The 23,457-nt window shown below is 44.6% G+C and overlaps 1 protein-coding gene across 1 annotated transcript in view; it reads left to right on the plus strand.

Moving 5' to 3' along the window:
• LOC121545918 (plexin-B1-like) overlaps positions 1 to 23,457 on the plus strand; it is a 76,441-nt gene that overhangs the window by 16,390 nt on the left and 36,594 nt on the right. The window contains exons 2-11 of the mRNA XM_045209423.1: positions 17,168 to 17,245; positions 17,335 to 18,454; positions 19,350 to 19,532; positions 20,318 to 20,446; positions 20,772 to 20,872; positions 21,055 to 21,190; positions 21,315 to 21,471; positions 21,615 to 21,723; positions 21,816 to 21,924; positions 22,321 to 23,088. Of these exons, the coding sequence (XP_045065358.1) occupies positions 17,345 to 18,454; positions 19,350 to 19,532; positions 20,318 to 20,446; positions 20,772 to 20,872; positions 21,055 to 21,190; positions 21,315 to 21,471; positions 21,615 to 21,723; positions 21,816 to 21,924; positions 22,321 to 23,088 (2,802 nt within the window). The 5' untranslated portion in view covers positions 17,168 to 17,245; positions 17,335 to 17,344. The remainder of the gene's footprint in view (positions 1 to 17,167; positions 17,246 to 17,334; positions 18,455 to 19,349; positions 19,533 to 20,317; positions 20,447 to 20,771; positions 20,873 to 21,054; positions 21,191 to 21,314; positions 21,472 to 21,614; positions 21,724 to 21,815; positions 21,925 to 22,320; positions 23,089 to 23,457) is intronic.

Here is a 23,457-nt window from a genome sequence, read left to right on the forward strand (position 1 = left end):
TTCAGGTAGGAGTTTCCATGGTTAGAAAATATTTATTTTATGTTTATTTATCCCTACATAAATGCTGCATTTCACAACAGAATCAAATACAACATTAAGATGTCCATAATGGGGAAAATAATTCATTATTATTATATTACATTATATTCGTTAACCTCATTATTAATGAAAGTAAAAAATAAATAATAAAACGTCTGAATTCACATGTGAAGTTGAGGTAACATTTCTCAAACCCCATCGCTCAAGTCTTCGTGGTTTGTGCCCCGCCCCAGAATTTTGGGCAACCAATCGCAGTGCTCCAATTGATAGCAGCTGTCGTTGAGTCTGACACTTTGGACAAGCTCACGTTTAAATTGCATGAAAGCCAGTGAGAGCTATGGCAAAAACTGAGTTTTAATTGCTATAACCTAGAAATATTATCGTACCAGTTTTCAAATTCTATACACATGACGACTTGTAATGCAACCAGGATGGCGGTTAAAAACGTACCACATAGTTGGAAGGATAAGGCGAATTCCAATGACTTGGATGAATAAGGTAATTTCCATGTAAAAGGACCAACGTGTAGTTCATAGGAGCATGTCAAATGAAAGCTGAGACAATTTTGTTTTTTAATTAAGGCATATATTCATTTTTAAAACATGTTCTGTACTAAATATTAGGTATAAGCAAAGGCTTTGATTTCTAGTTAAACAGATGTGAAGAAGGCTTTGATTTCTAGTTAAACAGATGCCTTAGAAAACATCTACCAGAAAGTCTTAAAAGGTATTAGAAATACATCAAAACACTAATATTGAAGCAAAGGCCCCTGCCAACTAATATCAACGCTTTTATATTTAGTTTTGGAGTAATTATTTGCCTTGTGTAAGTTTAAGAAACATTGCCCTGTGGCTTGAAATTCCGTTACCAAAAACCCACATCTTTAAGATATGTTATAATTTAACCTCCTCGTGAGGATATTGAAAGTTCACAGAAGTACAGTGAGGGAAAAAAGTATTTGATCCCCTGCTGATTTTGTACGTTTGCCCACTGACAAAGACATGATCAGTCTATAATTTTAATGGTAGGATTATTTGAACAGTGAGAGAAAGAATAACAACAACAAAAATCCAGAAAAACGTATGTCAAAAATGTTATAAATTGATTTGCATTTTAATGAGGGAAATAAGTATTTGATCCCCTCTCAATCAGAAAGGTTTCTCGCTCCCAGGTGTCTTTTATACAGGTAACGAGCTGAGATTAGGAGCACACTCTTAAAGGGAGTGCTCCTAATCTCAGTTTGTTACCTGTATAAAAGACACCTGTCCACAGAAGTAATCAATCAATCAGATTCCAAATTCTCCACCATGGCCAAGACCAAAGAGCTCTCCAAGGATGTCAGGGACAAGATTGCAGACCTACACAAGGCTGGAATGGGCTACAAGACCATCGCCAAGCAGCTTGGTGAGAAGGTGACAACAGTTGGTGCAATTATTCGCAAATGGAAGAAACACAAAATAACTGTCAATCTCCCTCGGCCTGGGGCTCCATGCAAGATCTCACCTTGTGGAGTTGCAATGATCATGAGAACGGTGAGGAATCAGCCCAGAACTACACGGGAGGATCTTGTCAATGATCACAAGGCAGCTGGGACCATAGTCACCAAGAAAACAATTGGTAACACACTACGCCGTGAAGGACTGAAATCCTGCAGCGCCCGCAATGTCCCCCTGCTCAAGAAAGCACATATACAGGCCCGTCTGAAGTTTGCCAATGAACATCTGAATGATTCAGAGGAGAACTGGGTGAAAGTGTTGTGGTCAGATGAGACCAAAATCGAGCTCTTTGGCATCAACTCAACTGGCCGTGGAGAAGGAGGAATGCTGCCTATGACCCCAAGAACACCATCCCCACCGTCAAACATGGAGGTGGAAACATTATGCTTTGGCTGTGTTTTTCTGCTAAGGGGACAGGACAACTTCACCGCATCAAAGGGATGATGGACAGGGCCATGTACCATCAAATCTTGGGTGAGAACCTCCTTCCCTCAGCCAGGGCATTGAAAATGGGTCGTGGATGGATATTCCAGCATGACAATGACCCAAAACACACGGCCAAGGCAACAAAGGAGTGGCTCAAGAAGAAGCACATTAAGGTCCTGGAGTGGCCTAGCCAGTCTCCAGACCTTAATCCCATAGAACATCTGTGGAGGGAGCTAAAGGTTTGAATTGCCAAACGTCAGCCTTAAAACCTTAATGACTTGGAGAAGATCTGCAAAAAGGAGTGGAACAAAATCCCTCCTGAGGTGTGTGTAAACCTGGTGGCCAACTACAAGAAACGTCTGACCTCTGTGATTGCCAACAAGGGTTTTGCCACCAAGTACTAAGTCATGTTTTGCAGAGGGGTCAAATACTTATTTCCCCCATTAAAATGCAAATCAATTTATAACATTTTTGACATGCGTTTTTCAGGATTTTTTTGTTGTAATTCTGTCTCTCACTGTTCAAATAAACCTACCAGTAAAATTATAGACTGATAATTTCTTTGTCAGTGGGCAAACGTACAAAATCAGCAGGGGATCAAATACTTTTTTTCCCTCACTGTATATGGACAAGCAATGACAGAGTGGCATGGACTAAGATACAGAAGAATATTATAGAATAGAATGCAGTATATACATATGAGATGAGTAGTGCAAGATATTTAAACATTATTAAAGTGACTAGTGTTCCATTTTTTTAAAGTGGCCAGTGATTTCAATAGGCAGCAGCAGCCTCTAATGTGCTAGTGATGGCTATTTAACATTCTGCTGGCCTTGAGATACAAGCTGTTTGTCATTCTCTCGGTCCCAGCTTTGATGCACCTGTACTGACCTCGCCTTCTGGATGATAGCGGGGTGAACAGGCAGTGGCTCGGGTGGTTGATGTCCTTGATGATCTTTTTGGCCTTCCTGTGACATCGGGTGCTGTATGTGTCTTGGAGGGCGGGTAGTTTGCCCCCGGTAATGCGTTCGGCAGACCGCACCACCCTCTGGAGAGCCCTGCGGTTGTGGGCGGTGCAGTTGCCGTACCAGGCGGTGATACAGCCCGACAGGATGCTCTCAATTGTGCATCTGTAAAAGTTTGTGAGGGTTTTAGGTGATAAGCCGAATTTCTTCAGCCTCCTTAGGTTGAAGAGGCTCTGTTGCGCCTTCTTCACCACACTGTCTGCGTGGGTGGACGATTTCAGTTTGTCGGTGATGTGTACGCCAAGGAACTTGAAGCTTTCCACCTTCTCCACTGCAGTCCCATCAATGTGGATAGGGGGGTGCACCCTCTGCTGTTTCCTGAAGTCCACGATCATCTCCTTTGTTTTGTTGATGTTGAGTGAGAGGTTATTTTCCTGGCACCACACTCCCAGAGCCCTCACCTCCTCCCTGTAGGCGGTCTCGTCATTGTTGGTAATCAAGCCTACTACTGTTGTGTCATCTGCAAACCTGATGATTGAGTTGGAGGCGTGCTTGGCCACGCAGTCATGAGTGAACAGGGAGTACAGGAGGGGAAGTGGAGATGTTGTTTCCTACCTTCACCACCTGGGGGGCGGCCCGTCAGGAAGTCCAGGACCCAGTTGCACAGGGCGGGGTTCAGACCCAGGGCCTCGAGCTTAATGATGAGCTTGGAGGGTACTATGGTGTTGAATGCTGAGCTATAGTCAATGAACAGCATTCTTACATAGGGATTCTTCTTGTCCAGATGGGATAGGGCAGTGTGATGGCAATTGCGTCGTCTGTGGATCTATTGGGGCGGTAAGCAAATTGAAGTGGGTCTAGGGTGACAGGTAAGGTAGAGGTGATATGATCCTTGACTAGTCTATCAAAGCACTTCATGATGACAGAGGTGAGTGCTACAGGGCGATTAGTCATTTAGTTCAGTTACCTTTGCTTTCTTGGGTACAGCAACAATGGTGGCCCCCTTGAAGAATGTGGGAACAGCAGACTGGGAAAGGGAGAGATTGAATATGTCCATGAACACACCAGCCAGCTGGTCTGCGCATGCTCTAAGGACGCGGCTAGGGATGCCGTCTGGGCCGGCAGCCTTGCGGGGGTTAACATGCTTAAATGTCTTAATCACGTCGGCCATGGAGAAGGATAGGCCACAGTCCTTGGTAGTGGGCCTCGTCAGTGGCACTGTGTTATCCTCAAAGCGGGCGAAGAAGGTGTTTTAGCTTGTCTGGAAGCGAGACGTCGGTGTCGGCAACGTGGCTGGTTTTCTTTTTGTAGTCCATGATTGTCTGTAGACCCTGCCACACGTCTCGTGTCTGAGCCGTTGAATTGCGACTCCACTTTGTCTCTATACTGATGTTTTGCCAGTTTAATTGCCTTGTGGAGTGAGTAGCTACACTGTTTGTATTCTGCCATATTCCCAGTCACCTTGCCATGGTTGAATGCGGTGGTTCGCGCTTATAAGTTGACATTTCTATATGCGATAACGTGTCAAAGCAGAGCTTTGATGGTTGCCACTAAAAAGAGGAAGTTCCCAACCTTCTACTGCTGATATATTTATTTCTCAGGTGCTAATATAAAGCATCGCTCTGCTATAAAACCAGAGTAGCCAACCCGACATGAATTAAAAACCAACCACGGGAAAGCGGCCTACATTCGCTATTCGAGTGCACATGGATGACGTCTTTTTTTCCACTGCCCCTGTTCCTTCCCATTTGATAATGGGCCATTTCTAAATCGAAACAAACTTTATATATTAGTAAAGACGAGATTAAATTGAGAATAGTCTGATGGGTGAAAATATGCTCACGTGATGAGAGAACAGCGTGTACGGCCTCAGGCAAGGAACAGAGCGCAAGCTTTTTTCGCAAATTTTGCAAATTATCAACTTTCTAGTTCATCAATAGCCTATAGTCGCATCATGCAGGACATATATGTTTTGATTTCTAAGACATTCTAAGGTTTGTATCATTCACAACTAAAGTTGCCAAATAACTCTAAATTTAGTGTATAGGACCTGTTTCAAATGATCACTTTTACGCTCAACATAGCCACTTCATATGCGCACTTGCTCCGTAAGTTCAATTATATTCTTCTTACTATACAATCATACATTATAAAAGAATGGCACGGGACTTATAAGCATATTGTCTGCTAAATTAACTAGCCTACAGCCTATATGACATGGCACATAGCCAGATAACATACAGTAGGCCGACTCATATTCTGTTCTTCTGAAATACATTTTCTTCATATCATAATATTTCTTTAGACCTGTCTAAAATAAATTATATTTCATGGATTTAGAATTGTTTTAATGTAGATGTTCCAAAGGCATGCATCAGCGGCATGGCATGTATGCGTGGAGGCCTGGAGATGCTAAATGTGTTTTGTTAATTAATGGTCAATTACCAATAGACACCAATTTGTAAGTCGCTCTGGATAAGAGTGTCTGCTAAATGACTTAAATAAATGTTAAATGTAGACTGGCAGTCATTTACATGACAATTACTGGGTGACAAAGTTTCATGACCACCACAGCACTACCCATGAGCCCTGTCATTCCATTTACTGAAACCAGCATCCTTACCCACTAAGCACCAACCGACACCAGACGTCCATGGACGTTGAAAAGTAGTTACAATTTGGTCAGTCCACCCTTCCCTTGATCTCAATGTCCACAGATGTCGTTTTTTGTTTTTGGTATGATCCGAACCGGCTTTAATTTCAACGTCCACAGATGTTGATTTTTGGTCCAGACCAGCCTTGATTTGGCTGAAACCTAGACGTCCATGATTGGTTAAGATTTATTCCGGACCGGACCACATCTGAAGGACTCATAGACATTTGGAGAGCACTGTACAGTAAAGTTTTTTAAAAAAAGTGGCGCACAAAGTAGAGTACAGAACACAGTAGAGCGCACTAGAGTTGAGTGCACCATAATGTACTGAACTGTACAGAACTCTACTGTTCTGTGCTGTACTGCACTCTACTGAGCTATACTGTGCTGTACTTTGATGTCCAAACTTGTGAAACAAAGACATCTATGATTGATTGGTTCAGATTTGGTCTTGTTTGGGGGCGGGAGAGCTCATTTAAATAATAGCCAGTGTGTAGAATAATACCCAAATATGCGAAGGAGGATATTGCATATTTAGACCTTTTTGTGTACCAACAGTATTTAAGATGCATCATCATGAAGGGAATGACATTCATATCTATAATTATGCATTTCTGTGTAGGACAGATCAGGGACCCATGATGAAATTCCGTTTGCGCAATTCTGTTACCGTGGAATTGCCCATAAGGTGAATCCTCAATGTCTCTGGGGAGAAACGTTTATTGTGAAATTCAATGTCACCATCTAGTTCAAGACATGCGGTTTTAAATAATTCAAACAACCTCTGCCAATTGGTCATGGCCAAAACAGCTAGCTAATGTTAGCTAGTTAGCTCATGTTCGCTACAGTTAGCTAGCTAGCAAGATGAAGGTGAAACTAACATTAGTACTCGGCTAAGTTAGCTAGTTAGAAAGGTAGCTAGCTTATGTCTGATAACTAACAACGCAGGCACATTTGAAGGCACAGGTCCCTCATTAAAGCATTAGCTTATTTGACTGCATCAAGGGAAAGGCATTCCCAGAAAGCTGTTCTATTCAGGAACAATGCTTATGGATTGCCAGTAAAGATCTGTGTGGATTAGCTTCCAGAGTCCTGGGGAGGAGGGATTGTGGCTCAGAAAGAGTCTGCTTACTAAGCTAATTAATCTGTCAGCAGTCTGAGCATCCTCATTAATGAAGCTTTCGGTCTGGGTCACGACACAGTTTGGGGATTTGGATAATTATTCAGAGATTCAGCGGTGATGCCAGCCCAGATCTCCCTCTATTGTATTGTAATGGCCGTGGCAAAAACTCTTCGTCAGCTCCCTCTGCTAATAAGTCCAGACACTGGTATGGCTGCTGGGCTTTCCCCGGAATGCCAGGTTGCATGACTAGCTGCACTAGAAAAATAAAGCTGAATGAACACAGGCTTATGTCAGTTTTATTTAGGTGTTTATCTAAAAAAAATTATACAGTGCGTCATACAGTAGGCTATAGATTCTCGGGGCAGTAAAGGCATAAAAGAAAGTATCTTGCTGACAAAATGTTTTGCTTACAGTAGGTGTTATTTTGGAGAGAGCCGGCCAAGCCAGTGGAGTAGTGGTGTGGAAGAGGAGTGTACCTAACCTAACCATCACGTTTCTGTCCCTGTGGAACACTTTAATGCTCTGTTTATCTTTCACTGATCTGGGCACAGCCAAAACCTGACGTACAGCCGGCCACTGCAGCATACCAGTATTTACGGTTATGCTTTGATGTTAGTATCTACAGTATGCAGGGCTTTTCTGTCGCTGACTGGAACTGACCATGTAAGTTTTGCTTGGCCTTTTGTTTGGGTGGACTTAACTCACTGCCTTTGGTTAATACGCCAATGCTGAGTTAAACCCTCGGTCAGTCTGGCTGAAACCCATTGAAGCCCATGCACTCCCTCATACTGGCCTGATCAATGATTAATGCAGTCCCCAGGTGTCAGTCCTCTTAGCAGACTGTCTCAGGACCTCAGGGGAGTGAGCGCCTGGTCTGACTCCTCCCAACCCCCATGCTATGTTTCCCAAGGCTGTCCATAAGTCTCTCGCTCGCTGTCTCTCTCTCTCGCTCGCTGTCTCTCTCTCTCGCTCGCTGTCTCTCTCTCTCTCTCTCTCCAAGGATCAGAAAGATTGCCTCAATTTAAGGCGCGGTGGGGTTCCCTAAGCCATTATCCATATTAGTGTTGGGTCCATGACTGCGGCCCTCTTAAACAAAGACTTTCTAATGCTCTGTGGTGCGGCTCATCCACCATTATTCTGCTCAGTCTGTTTTAGAATCCCATCTAGTCACAATTTACTCATCTTGTATCAAAATTGCATCAGATAATATTTAGTTTTGTTTGTGTTGAAAGATGTGTATGTCATGGATTTCAGTTAAGATCTTTTCACTGTCTCCTCCTGCAGATTCAAACCTAGATTTCACCACCCTATTGTCCTCCGGTCATAATCAAACACCTTTGCTTTCAACACAGCAAGCTCTGCACATCAATCATGAATGATTTTCTGTCAGAGTTTAGAGAAAGGGGTTGTGTGTGTGTCACATGCATGCACTTCTGCTTAAGAGAGAAAGAGTGCACTCTATTAACCATTTGACAATTGAAGACCTCCCACTCGTAGAGACCTGCTCTGATTCTCTCCCGCTCCCATTATCTTTTAAATGAAGCTGTCTGTCATTCGGCACACGAACAGAAGGCCACGATAGCTCCCACCTGCCTGGCTCTGCCCAAAACCCCTTTTTTGGAAAGGGATCCTTTTTGTAGTGATTTTTTGAGAGCTTAGACTACAAAAAACAACACGAAGATATGTACAGTGCATTCGTTAAGTATTCAGACCTTGACTTTTTCCACATTTTGTAACGTTACAGCCTTAATCTAAAATGTATTACATTTAAAATGTTTCTTCATCAATCTACACACAATACCCCAGAATGACAAAGCGAAAACACGTTTTTATAAAGTTTTGCAAATGTATAACATTTTAAAAACCTAAATACCTTATTTACATACACTACCAGTCAAAGTTTTGGACACACCTACTCATTCAAGTGTTTTTCTTTATACAATTTTTTACATTGTATAATAATAGTGTAGACTTCAAAACTATAAAGTAACACATATGGAATTATGTAGTAACCAAAAAAAGTGTTAAACAAATCAAAATCTATTTTACATTTGAGATTCTTCAAATATCCACCCTTTGCCTTGATGACAGCTTCGCTGCACATTATTGGCATTCTCTCAACCAGCTTCATGAAGTAGTTACCTGGAATGCATTTCAAATTAAAAGTTAATTTGTAGAATTTCTTTCCTTCTTAATGCGTTTGAGCCAATCAGTTGTGTTGGGACAAGGGAGGGGTATACAGAAGATGGCCCTATTTGGTAAAAGACCAAGTCCATATTATGGCAAGAAAAGCTAAAATAAGCAAAGAAAAATGACAGTCCATCATCACTTTAAGACATGAAGGTCAGTCAATCAGGAAAATGTCAGGAACTTTGAAAGTTTCTTCAACTGCATTCGCAAAAACAATCAAGCCCTATGATGAAACTGGCTCTCATGAGGACTGCCACTGCAATGGAAGACCCAGAGTTACCTCTGCTGCAGAGGATAAGTTCATTAGAGTTACCAGTCCCAGAAATTCCACCCCAAATAAATGCTTCACAGAGTTCAAGTAACAGACACATCTCAACATCAACTGTTCAGAGGAGACTGCGTGAATCAAGTTCTTTATGGTCGAATTGCTGCAAAGAAACCACTACTAAAGGACACCAATAGGAAGAAGAGACTTGCTTGGGCCAAGGAACACGAGCATTGGACATTAGACCAGTGGAAATATGTGCTGTGGTCTGGAGTCCAAATTTGAGATTTTTGGTTCCAACCGCTGTCTTTGTGAGACGCGGTGTGAGTGAACGGATGATCTCCGCATGTGTAGTTCACACTGTAAAGCATGGAGGAGGAGGTGTTATGGTGTGGGGCTGCTTTGCTGGTGACACTGTCTGCGATTTATTAAGAATTCAAGGCACACTTAACCAGCATGGCTACCACAGCATTCTGCAGCGATACGCCATCCCATCTGGTTTGGGCTTAGTGGGACTTTCATTTGTTATTCAACAGGACAATGACCCAACACACCTCCAGGCTGTGTAAGGGCTATTTGACCAAGAAGTAATAATAATAATAATATGCCATTTAGCAGACGCTTTTATCCAAAGCGACTTACAGTCATGCGTGCATACATTTTTGTGTATGGGTGGTCCCGGGGATCGAACCCACTACCTTGGCGTTACAAGCGCTGTGCTCTACCAGCTGAGCTACAGAGGACCACAGTAGAGTGATGGAGTGATGGAGTGCTGCATCAGATGACCTGGCCTCCACAATCCCCCGACCTCAATCCAATTGAGATGGTTTGGGATGAGTCGGACAGCAAAGTGAAGGAAAAGCAGCCAACAAGTGCTCAACATATGTGGGAACTCCTTCAAGACTGTTGGAAAAGCATTCCAGGTGAAGCTGGTTGAGAGAATGCCAAGAGTGAGCAAAGCTGTCATCAAGGCAAAGGGTGGCTATTTGAAGAATCTCAAATATAAAATATATTTTGATTTGTTTAACACTTTCTTTGGTTATTAAATGATTCCATATGTGTTATTTCGTGGTTTTGATGTCTTCACTATTATTCTACAATATAGAAAATAGTAAAAATAAAGAAAAACCCTGGAATGAGTAGGTATGTCCAAACTTTTGACTGGTACTGTAAGTATTCAGACCGTTTGCTATGAGACTCGAAATTGACCTCAGGTGTATCCTGTTTCCATTGATTATCCTTGATGTTTCTACAACTTGATTGGATTCCACCTGTAGTAAATTCAATTGATTGGACATGATTTGGAAAGGCACATACCTTTCTATATAAGGTCCCACAGATGACAGTGCATGTCAGAGCATAAACCAAGCAATGAGGTCGAAGGAATTGTCCATAGAGCTCCGAGACAGGATTATGTTGAGGCACAGATCTTTAGAAGGGTACCCAAAACATTCTGCAGCATTGAAGATCCCCAAGAACACAGTGGCCATCATACTTAAATGGAAGAAGTTTGGAACCACCAAGACTCTTCCTAGAGCTGGCCACCTGGCCAAACTGAGCAGGGCATTGGGGAGGAAACCAAAAACCTGATGGTCACTCTGACAGAGCTCCAGAGTTCCTCTGTGGAGGTGGGAGATGGGACAACCATCTCTGCAGCACTACATCAATCAGGCCTTTATGGTAGAGTGGCCAGACAGAAGCCACTCCTCAGAAAAAGCACATGACAGCCCGCTTGGAGTTTGCCAAAGGCACCTAAAGACTCTCAGACTATGAGAAACAAGATTCTCTGGTCTGATGAAACCAAGATTGAACTCTTTGGCCTGAATGCCAAGCGTCACGTCTGGTAGAAACCTGGCACCATCCCTACGGTGAAGCATGGTGTTAGCATGTTTTTCAGCAGCAGGCACTGGGAGACTAGTCAGGATCAAGGGAAAGATGAATGGAGCAAAGTACAGAGAGATCCTTGATGAAATCCTGCTCCAGAGCGCTCAAGAGCTCAGACAGGACAACGACCCTAAGCAAACAGCCAAGACAACGCAGGAGTGGCTTCGGGACAAGACTCTGAATGTCCTTGAGTGACCCAGCCAGAGCCCGGACTTGATCCCGATCTAACATCTCTGGAGAGACCTGAAAATAGCTGTGCAGCGACATTCCCCATCCAACCTGACAGAGCTTGAGAGGATCTGCAGAGAAGAATGGGAGAAACTCCCCAAATACAGGTGTGCCAAGCTTGTAGCGTCGTAACCAAGAAGACTCAAGGCTGTAATCGCTGCCAAAGGTGCTTCAACAAAGTACTGAGTAAAGGGTCTGAATTCTTATGTAAATGTATTATTTCAGTTTTTTTTATTTTTAATACATTTGCAAAAATGTCTAAACCTGTTTTTTGCTTTGTCATTATGGTGTATTGTGTGTAGATTGATGGGGGGGAAAAACTATTTGATTAATTTTACGTTAAGGCTGTAACGTAACAAAATGTGGAAAAAGTCAAGGGATCTGAATACTTTCCGAATGCGCAGCATATCATAAAAGCTGGCCTCGTATGGCATCTTTCCCATATCAAAACTACCCCTTCACTTTCAGTCAATCCTCAGTGTGGTATTTTTCTCAATAGTGTTATTGAATTATTGGCACCTTGTGTTCAGTCATCGTTCCATTATGTCTGTGATGAGAGTATGTAGTTAACCCTATGGTTAGTGTATTTTCTCCTGAAAACAGGATTACAACGCATTGCATAGCTACATGATCATCAGTTTAGATGCATGTTTTTATAGTGAATGTACCTGGTACATCTGATTTGATTGTCACTCTGGGAAAGGAAAGCAAACCCTTTTATGAGTAGGATGATTGCAGTCTCTCTCTGGTCCAAAGTGAAAAGTTAATTTGGAACGCTTCTCACAGTGCCTTTAACCATTCAGAGTGATTATTTCTGCATGACACCCCTGGCAACCGATTAAACACATTTGTGATGAAAGTAACAGTCTTTGCATACACTTGTCCTGAACAATCTTGCCAAGTTTTCTCTCTTTTGGCTTAGTTACAGACCACTAAAGAGATTTGACTGTAGATCCAACAGCATACGTTATTGCTTCAGGACAGTATGTGATTCAAACAGAAGATTTAATTACAGTGCCTGAAATATGTTGCTCTGGTTAACCTTGGCAACCCAAGTAGAATGACTGGTTTTACAGGTGTCTGGTGAAAATGTCAGACCAGTAAAGACAATTTAAACCCGTACTGAAGGTAACTGAGGCTGGTAAGACAAATTATTCAGTATTGAGATGTAGTGAGGTTTGACAGAGATGACGGATTTGAACACCTGTAATGAGTGAAGGTACATGAGCACTGCGCTCACACACACAGCTCAAAGGTTGCAGACTACCACACTAATATTTAATTTCCCTGACCAACAGCCTGTATTTGTTAATGGAGGAGGACAGACAAGACACACTGTGTGTAACGGCGCTGGCCTCACAAGAGCCCCTCTATGAGACTGCCAGATGGGACACCAGTTCAGTCAGCACAGCGTTTAAGAGGACCCAATCCCAGCTCTTGCTGGGCAGGGAAAAGGCAGGCATAAATGAGGGAAAATAAACTCCCATTTTCAGATTTCAAAATACGGTCATGGAAAGGCTTCGCTGTTTTTCTGACTTGATCTACTCTCTGCGATGATGATGAAATGTGTACTAACGACAGCTTCACCAAATTGACCCTCTGAAACTGTCTACAGTGATGAACATCACTCTATCCAAAGCACAATTCCTTGGAAATCTGCCTCTGTAGACCTAAACTATATGTCTAGTTGGACAGTAAAGTTGTACAAGCCCATCCTGGCATGAAACTAAGCAGAGATGTGCATGTTTCTATATGAAAAGGAAAAATATGCTGAGCTGACTAGCCTTTAGGCTTACTGGCCTATGTCTACTCAGACTACTTAAGGGCCTATTATAAGTGCTTAATAAATATGATTATTACAATACCACATCAGTCATTGAAACCTATATTGCCAGATAAGCTAAAGCTTCTCCATTTGACATTCCCCAGTAGTGGAGTGTTTTGTTAGAATATACGCTCCTCCACAGCGCTCTAGGCCAGAGCTTGGGAGAAGCCCTCCCTGCCAAGCATTCAGAAAATGCTTGGCATTCTGATAGGCGACTGTGATACCAGTCCCTGAGGAAGAGGAGTGTGAGGAGTGCAATTTATCTATGTTCTTATAGGCTTACATGGGGCCCCTCTGCTGTTGCCTATGTGTACTTCTGAAGTGCTAAGAGCTGATGGTTCATTTTAGTTTCCACACTCCTCTTTGCTGTTAGGGGGTCAAAGCTGAGTTGGGATGAGCAAAATATTCTGCATTTTGAAAAAGTTCTACGCTTTTCAACTGAAAAAATACCTTGCTCTTGTTAAAGCTTTTAGAATTGTTTAAGATGAGGCTTGTTATTTTCCTTCCATCTCTGTAGATTCTGAGATTACACAGTGTCTGAAGAAACAAATGGCTTTTACTTGCATGGCACATTGGAAATCATTCCTACTGGTGTACATTTGTTGTTTCAATATACTCTTTTCTTGTGAAGTCAGGGGAATAATTCAGTGCAGCATAGGGAGCGTTTCTTACCATGATCTCTATTCTTAAATGATAACACCAAGCACCTAACCATGAATTATTTTGTCAGCGAGCATGAGTGGTTGTACAGTTTCTACTAATTCAAATGCCTATGAGTTGAAGCTAGACTTCAGCTCTCTTTTCATCCAACCACGGGATGTTGTCAAGACAACCACAAATGACAAAGGGCTTTCTCAGTCTATTCAGCGATATGAAAGAGAGGCTGTTTTGTGTGATGGAGATGTGATAACACATGCAGTGGGTGGTAATGTATGCAGCCATGGCACAAACACATGAATAAGCATGTTTCGACACAGCGTTAGCCTCCTCTGATGCCAATACAAAGACATGCATTATCAATATCCTATTGACGTGATGCTAACCGCACCATATGGTCTGAATAAAACATATTGACACAATCGCAACAATCCTTCTTTAATCCCACATTTCTGTTGTAGCTACTTCTGCTCTACAGAACATTTTCAAGTTTGTGGCACAGAAATAGGGAAAGAGTGTAAAAGAAAGCAAGCTAGAAATCGAGGAAGAGATTTTAGTTTTCCCTTTGTTTATTTTCTGCATTCACACGCTCCTCTGTGTTCCGATTTTGCTCACATCAATCCCAGAAGAACCCCAAGTCAGTAGTGTTGTCTGTAATTTAGTTGGAGCAGTTGGCTTCTGTCCTGGTGCTGTAGCCACAGCAGTCAGTAGGACCTGACCACCAACCACTTACTGGCCTCTCTTCCTCCCATCATTCACAACCATTCTTCCAAAGGGTCATTATTTTACCATAGTGTGGGTTTGAAATGTATTATTTGATCCTATCTTAATTCACCATATACTTAAGTTTTAACACCAATATATCTAAGTATATGTATTATATAGCCTATGTATGAATACATAATCGTCAACCCCTCCCAGAAACCCTTGAAAGCACTTCAGCTGCCTCCATCCATCATTCTTGCGGAATGCTGTCTCTTTACTGTGCATATAAGACTACTGTGCTGTATCTATCTTGCGTCACACATGATGTTTGGGTTGATTTCAGACTCTATAGTCAACTGTACTAAGTTCTTCTGCACCTTGCTTCCCGCTGACAAACCACCTCCAGAAAGGCCTACATGAAGGGTCCCGTTATAAGCCAGACTGTGTGAAGCTCTTTTTACAAGGAAGTGGCTTTATTCTCCACCCGGTCAGAAAAGCCACTTGGTCAGAGAGGGCTGAAAGGGACACTATTCCCACCACCGGCTACACACAGACTCCCTTTTCAACACCGGGGACATTTTAAAAAGAGGGAAAGAGAGACCCTCTGTGCGTTTGTGAGAGTGGTTTGCTATAGACCTAAAGAAGTGGACGGAAATGGCAGAGGGCCACGTGTGTGGACATCCGCCTTTGATGATATTAGCTTGCTTACATTGATCTTTGTCTACAAACATTTTCTATTCTATACCACTGTAGAAATCCCATCTGTGACTGGCCGTGGCTGGTTTTATTCACTACAGAAAGACCCTCAAGGTCTGACGATTACACCCTATGCTGTGACATTTATGTGTAAGATTAACTGTACTGTAGTTGGATTCTGCCTCGTAGTCATGAAACGATGAACTATGATGGCTGTGTGTGTTCATCGTAGTCTGTCATAACTCAAGCAGACGGGTACAGTACCATTTGGCCGCGTTCCAGAGGGGGAGATTTCAGGAGCAGCAGAACAATGTCAGGCCTCCGAGCCTGAGGCGCGTCTCATTCAGACGCCGCCTGAAGAATCGCACGCCTGTCTTTTTGGAGGCATTCGCTGCTGACCTCACATGTTTATGGGGTCTTAGCGTTCAGAACCCTGTCACGGATCATTAAGAGTTGAACGTTAAATGTGCACAGCAACCACTTTCAATGATTGATAAACATAGAGGGGAGTCTCTGTGCGTAGAGCTGTAGAGCTCAGTGGACTTGGCTGTAGTGTAGTGGGATTGTAAAGCCCCGATCAGACCCCCAGTGCTGCTGACAGCCTAATAGCCTAGCAGTAGTTATTTATAGGTTCCTTGGACTGCACCAGGGCAGAGCCATGCATTCCAGACACGGCCAATGAACTCTGGAGATTGTTGGCTCTGCATGCCCCTGTTACGGAGACCCCTCTCCTCCCATCTTACTATGTTTTATCATTACAACCACTACACTTTTACTTTAGTAGTAGTAGTAACAAAGTGCTACATTCTTTTTACAATTTGGGCATTTGGCAGACTCTACTTTTCCAGAAGTACTTACATTCAGATTGATGGTAGATGTATTTGTCGTTATAGTGACCATTCAGCTGAAGAATCTTGTTAAAGGTCAATGCAGCCATGATAAGGAAGGGGAAAAATGTGAAGGATGTAAAATAAATAATTGAAAATGAGGCGACTTTTTCTTTTAAGTATAAAAGGAATGACTAATAATGGTGGGTTCGTTTCCCACGGGGGGCCAGTATGAAAATGGATGCAATCACTAACTGGAAGTCGCTCTGGATAAGACTAAAATGTAAAATGTTTCCCAGTCCTATACTGTTACTAAGAGGAAGTTCCCATGACGATTGGTCCCCATGCACTATAAATATCAACAGTGGAATGTCAGCCGGTCAAAGAGCAGGTGAGGACAGCAGACCAGTAGCATGGCTGTGTTCTCTATTGTTCCCAGGCCTCACAGTGCAGCTGTGTATCACAGGCCACTCGGTCTAGACTGAGACTGAGCATCAAGGACAACAGTGGCAAGAATAGAGGCCCACAAATAGAGATGTTCTTGATAGGGCTAATGGCTCTAGAAAGTGTTTTATTCCCCCATACTATTCTTATCTCTCAAAGCACCCCTATTCTGGACATAGGTTTGACTCAATAAAACATGATGCACATGGAATTATGTATGTATTTTTCATGGACTACCCTGTGGCAGTGGGCCTGGAGGTTACCGTCCAAGAAGTGACAGACCTCTTATCCCTCCATGAATAAGTAAAGAGGGGTCTGACTGAGACACACTTACTGTGTCAGAGCAACACACCAGGCGCATCTGCTCCAGGACCACCAGCTAGGGCTCGCCTCACCCTCTTATGCCCCATCCTCATGCCACTGGCTACAGAGACATACTGTAGGACTACTGCACTTAGTCATTCTTGACCTCTCACCAGGGTGGAGGGTGAGGACGGGGGAGAGCTGCTCAATTATTGAAGGGGTTGCAGCTGTAAAAGAGGACTTCCACAGGCCAATTGATTCACTGGGGTAGTGAGGTGACAAGTGTCTAAATGGAGAATGAGCACCGTCACTTTAAGGCTCATGTGCTGTAGATGAGTGGCAGGGTGGCAGGTTCTTGAAGATGATCCAACCAATGTTGTAACCCCTGATGGATTATTGGGTGGTATTAGATTGTAATAATATGTTTTATTTTCTCTGCAGGTGTAGTGAACAATAATGGGTTATGTTTGCGGATGATCAAGAGGAGTCGGGCGTCTTGAGCTTAACGTCGGACACATGGTTAGACATATTGTATAGATATCTATTAATACTGTTTTTGTATAGCAAACTTGATGTAGAGCATTTTTTTACTATTCTTGTGTTTGCAGAATATTTGCCATGCCACTTGGGATGGCTCTGATCTCAGCCCTGCTCATCCTCCTACTGATCACCACCTCGTACTCCCTCGACGTCCGCACTTATCCACGCTTTTCCAGAAATGACACTTCTTTTGAGCACCTGGTCCTGCACCCGGACCCCTCTGTGGGCACTGTCTACGTGGGGGCCAGGGACCACCTCTTCCAACTGGACGGCCTAGACGGCCTGCGTCTGGAGCATGAGGAGAGGACCGGCCCTGTGACTGATAGTAAGGAGTGTCTTCCCCCTGTCACCGAGGCCAACTGCCCCCAGGCCCGGCGCACCTCCAACCACAACAAGCTGCTCCTAGTGGACCCCTCAGCCATGGAGCTCATCACCTGTGGTAACGTCCACCAGGGCACCTGCCAGAAGCGCAGCCTGACCTCTGTGAAGGAGGTGCTGTTCTCCACAGAGAGGCCGGTGGACACCCAGTACGTGGCGGCCAACGATCCGGAGGTGTCCACAGTGGGGCTGGTGGTGGGGCCCCGAGGCGGGGAGCGGGCCGTGCTCTACGTGGGGCGTGGTTACACAAGCAGCCATCCGCCCATCTCCACACGCCATCTGGCCCACGAGCCTGTGTTCTCTTACGAGGAGACGGCCAAGCTGGCCGTAGCGGGAAGGCTCTCGGAGTACGACCACCATTTTGTAGCCGCTTTCGCTCGCCGTGGGCATGTGTACTTCTTGTTCTATCGCCGTGACATTAAGGCTGTGTCGCGGGAATACCGTACGTATGCTGCCCGTGTGTGTCTGGATGACACCTCCTACTACTCCTATGTAGAGGTACCGCTGGTGTGTCACTCCTCCTCTGCCTCCTCCCCAGAGAGGAACTACAACCTCCTGCAGGCGGCCCAGGTGGGTCAGGGGGGTGACAGAGAGGGGGAGGCCCTGCTGGGGGTCTTCTCCACCCGGGTCAGCTCTTCCAACGGGCCCTCCGAGGACTCCGCTCTGTGTGTGTACCCCCTGGACGAGCTGGACAGACTCATCGACTCCACACGAGACCTGTGCTACACGCTGGATGGCCAGGTGAAGGGAGGAGGCGAGGTGGCCTACATAGAGTATGAGGTCAAGTCCAGCTGTGCCAACTTACCTACGGTAAGGTGTTCAGAGGAGCAGCTGTTGTAACAACACATACACCTTTCATATGAGTCCTCTGTTTCATCGGAATGAAACAAATTTCAATGTAGGTTTCCTCTGCTCAATGCCAAGCATTTGCCCTATTTTTCCTAACATCAGGGTACTACCAATGGAATCCCTTATAATCAAGTTAAATCTTACTTATTCTCTATCTTCGCTGCTGTAATGGCTTATTGGCTTCAGCAGTCAGGAAGATGAGTAGATCCAGCCTTAGCTCAGAGCAGCCGTAGAGAGAGGAAGGCCAGTGATTCATGAAAGGCCTTAATGAGCCCTGTGCCAAAGAGCCAAGAGATCCCTGATGCCTGGGAGGGAAGTAGCCCTGCAGGCCTACGACCCCGGGGTGACCTCCAGCCTGGAGCCCCGGAGCTCGTCAGGCCTGCCTGCCCTGCAGCCTGGAGCGGTTTAATGGGATCGTTAGGATCAATAAAACAAACTGTCCCGACTCAGCTATCGGACTGGTAAATGAAGGCTGACATGGATGGGGAGGAGCCCTTTGAAATCCAACAAGACTGACAGACGGATTGGAACAGAATGTTCATTAGGTAAACAATTTGCTTTAAAGTAAACAAGCAATTTACTGGAGTTGGGCTGAAGACTTATTGGTAGGGATTTAAGGGGTTACGCGAAAGCAAAGGCGCAAGATTGCATTCTTAGTATGCTTCCCATCTGATATAATATTTAATCCTCTTATAAAAACTAAGAGGATTGGTTGGACTGTGAAATACTTCTACATGAAATATTACTGAATGAAAGTTATACTGTTGGACTTTATGAAATGAATAACCATGTTCCTGTGATAATGTGAATGGAACAGTCTCTGAGAGATGTGTTTTGTTTGTTCTCTGTGTTCCAGAACACCCTAAAGGCTTATCCCTGTGGCTCTGACCACACCCCCAGTCCAATGGCCAGCAGGGTACCCATGGAAGCTGAGGCAGTATTGGACAGCCCATCTGCCCGTCTCACTGCTGTGGCTGTCAGTGTGAGGGCTGGGCACACCATTGCCTTTTTAGGAGACTCTAAAGGGAATTTGCACAAGGTATGCCAAGTTACAGTAGGTCATGAGGCAACTTTTGTTAATACTTGAGATCTAGATCAAGATAGCAGTGTTTCAGACATCTACTCTGGACATTGTCTGGTAGCCTTGTTAAAGCTGTGGTCAGAGCTGGTGGGGGAGACCTCCTCAGACAGAACAGAACAGAGGGCTTTGAGGTGCCTGATCAAAGCTCCCTTAGTTATGCAGCTGACTGAAGGTACCCATTTATAAAGGGATTTTCTCATCAATGCACACCAAATTCCACAACCACCATCCAGACACACACGTGCACATGCATGCGTGAACACACACATACACACACAATGTGGGTACCACATGCAGGTTTCTAAATCGAGTGTCTTATTTTGTCAGCTCGCTAAGATGTGCGGACAGAAACTGCACTTGACAAGCCATTTGTTTCCTGCTTACAGCACTGAGATCACTGCACAGGTTTATGGAGTCTGACATAAAATCTATGCTAATCTCATTAAACTCAGGTAACTTGAGAGTTTGAGGGCTTACGAATCACTTAGGCAAAGGTGTCTTGGTATCCTCCAGATTAGATTTACTGACTGACAATCAAATTAACTGTTCTCTTCACAATACGATCCTGCAGACAGTACAAATGCACCTTTAATTTGCTTTTAGCCACATTCTAGCCAAGACTTCTTTAGCCTTTTCACTTCTCTTTTTCCGTTTTTAAATGTACTGTATGTGCTGGGTTTTATAACCTTGACCACTTGGAAATGGTTGATGGTTTTCGACAGTAACCATCTGCTTCTCTCCAGGTGTTCCTAGGCTCTGGAGGCAGGGTGGAGATGTACTCCTCCATGCTCCTCCAGCCCAACTCGCCCATCAGCAGTGACCTCCTGCTGGACCAGACGGAGACGCACATCTACATCATGACCAGCACAATGGTTAGTCTGAGTGAACATAACACAGCTCAAACACATCAGCACTAGCTAGCTACTTGACTCTCCTAATACAGTCTAGGGTCTTCAGCTGGTGCAGGAATGCAGTGAAGTGGATCAAGAGTAGGTACTGTACAGGTGTGTTGTGCATTTTTGACCATGCAATTCACTGTCTGGCCAGGCATTGGCACTGCCTGATGGTACTTCAGGGAGGGGGCGGGGGGCTATAAAAAATATAGAAATGATCGAGCACAATTATATCACCTCTACGGCTTCATTGTCCATGTATAGTACAGCTGTTTTTAAGAAAAGGAGGTGGGTAACCTTTCAGGTGGAGAAGCGACCGGTGGCAGAGTGTGGAGATCACCTGGACTGTCAGTCCTGTCTTTCAGCCCGAGACCCTTACTGTGGCTGGTGTGTTCTGGAGGGCAGGTGAGGAAGCACCAACTGACTATTTTATACCACAGAAAATAAAGTTATTAAGAGCTCAAAAATATAGGAAGAGCAAAGGCAAATGTCAACATTAACGTATGATCACCTTCCTCATTTCTCACTTGTTCCTCTCCTTTGACCTGTGCTCCACCCTTCAACCCCACTTCCCCCTGTGATGGCAGGTGTGGCCAGCGCTCACAGTGCAGTCGGGGGGCTCTGCAGGGCCAGTGGTTGTGGAGCTTTGACTACCAGCAGCAGCAGTGTCTCGGTATCCAATCCCTGAGCCTGTATAACATCAGCCGTGGAGAGGAGACAGACGTAAGACATGAGAGGGAGGGAGATACAGTACTTTGTTTTGAGCTTGAAAGAAAAAATGATCACCCTTTGACACCCTGTATGTGTCTGTCCTCCTTTTTCTCTCTCCTCTCTCTCTCTTTCGAAGATTGCTGTGTCAGTGAAGGGGTTGCCCAGTCTAGTGCAAGGCGAAGCATACAGCTGTTTCTACCAGGATGTGGAACGTCTGGCCACTGTCACAGACACTGGTGTGACCTGCTCTACTCCCGACGCCAGCAGGCTGCCTCCCATTGGCCAGGGAGAAGGTGAGTGACATCAGTGTGAGACCAATAGGACACTACAAAGCAGAATGATTCCTCTCTCATTCTTAATGATTACCAGAGCTAACTATCCTATTGGAGAGTAGTGTAATTTAGGGATGTTCTGACTAATGTTCTCTCCTCCTCAGACTCAGTCACCATCCCCCTGTCCCTTCGCTTCCTCAATGTGACAGTGGCTGCTCGGGAGTTCACCTTCTTTGACTGTGGTGTGGTCCAACAGCTCTCTGGACTCATGCCGTGAGTTAAAAGGCTGACATTTCTAGCCACAATGCAATTGTATATCTCCCCCTGTTAACCTGTCACTGTCTCCGTCTTCTCTCTGTTTTCAGGTGCAGAGGGTGTGTGAGCAGCCGCTGGGGCTGTAACTGGTGTATTCACCAGCACATGTGCACCAATAAAATCTCCTGTGATGAGGGAGTCACAATTTACAACCAACACGTAAGTCCACATACAGGTTATCAGGCAGTGCAGTTACAGGACTGCTAGCCGGTACATACTATATCTACCAACCAGTGGATTCAGGTTTGCTTTGTAGTGAAACTGGTAACTGCCCCCTAGGTAACTGGTAACTGTTAGTTTGTACGTGTCCTGTCTATTTATGTTTTGTCGTATTCCATTGTCTCTGTTTTAAATGTGTACTTTTTTTAGTAAACGTTTAGTTTTTTTTTGTGATGTCAGTCTTTATGGATTTATTTGCATATATTTCATTCATATTTACATCATTTAGCAGACACTCTTATCCAGAGCGACTTACAAATATTTCTTGCCTATCCTCTTGTTTTACCCTCGTCTCCCTCCTCTCCCCCTCTCTGCTCATTGTGTTACCATCTCAAGTTCAAACCACCAACATTCACTCCCCCAGCAACCAAACAATCTGACACTGTAACTCCAACTCTCCCGGCTGCTCCAACACTCCCACCCACAGAGACATCTGTTAGAACCACTCCCCCAGTCACGGCCAGCACACCTGTACCCCCATCCACCACACCCACCACTCCCGAGCCAACCGCAGTCCCCACCACCCTCTCACCAACCATCGCCGCCACCACCACACCCTCAACCACACTGGCCACTCAGGCTACCACTGCAACACTGGAGGTGACAACCAGTCTGCAGGCAGGGACACGGACCACCGCTGGAGAGACCTCAGTGGATAGAGACAGGAGCCTCCCCAGGACTACTGTTGGAACAGGGGAGACAGAGCAGACAACAGTCACCAGGGTTGAGCTGCTAGACTGGACCGAGCCTTCAGAAACTGTGGCTCCTAGTAGCACAAATGGACTGACCGACACTGACCTCACTGTGACGGAGCCCTCCTCTGACACCACCTCTAGTGGTGTCCCCCTGTTAATGGACCTGCCCACTGGCTCTGACGGAGATGACGTCCGCCTGGCCCCCTCTGAAGGTACAGACTCACCCCCCTGGACTAAGGAATGGGAGAAAGGGGAGGGCGAGACAGAGATGGACCCTCCAACATCCTCTGCAACAGTGCCTTCTGGAGATGACCAAAACCAGCCCTCTCAATCCTTTACCCTCTCACCTGACCCTGACTCTGACTCTTCACCAGACTACCAGTCTGACTCCTCTGAATTTGATCTGCCGGTGAGTGGGGTTTTCACTGGCAGTCTAGCTGATGCACCCAGTACAACACATGCACTGAATCGGATAAGTGCAGTTGCATTGGCATCGTGTAAAATAGGTTATTCTTAATTTGATCTGAAATTCCTACCCTTTTATTTATGTCATCATATGTCTGATGTGTGCAAACATTGCATCACCATTACGTTTTGAGTGTCATTGAAATTGTCAACTGTCAATACTTTGGAGATGAAATCATCAAAAAATGGCTGTCTTCAGTTTGAACTAAACCTGCTGGTGTTTTTTAACGCTTTGTCAGTGTTTTCTTTATTTTTTATTTTATTCAGTCGCATATTATAGACTTTTAGACTGTGGAGCAACATTTTGAGTGAT

This window comes from Coregonus clupeaformis, chromosome 30, assembly GCF_020615455.1.
Source record: "Coregonus clupeaformis isolate EN_2021a chromosome 30, ASM2061545v1, whole genome shotgun sequence".
Lineage (NCBI taxonomy): Eukaryota > Metazoa > Chordata > Actinopteri > Salmoniformes > Salmonidae > Coregonus > Coregonus clupeaformis.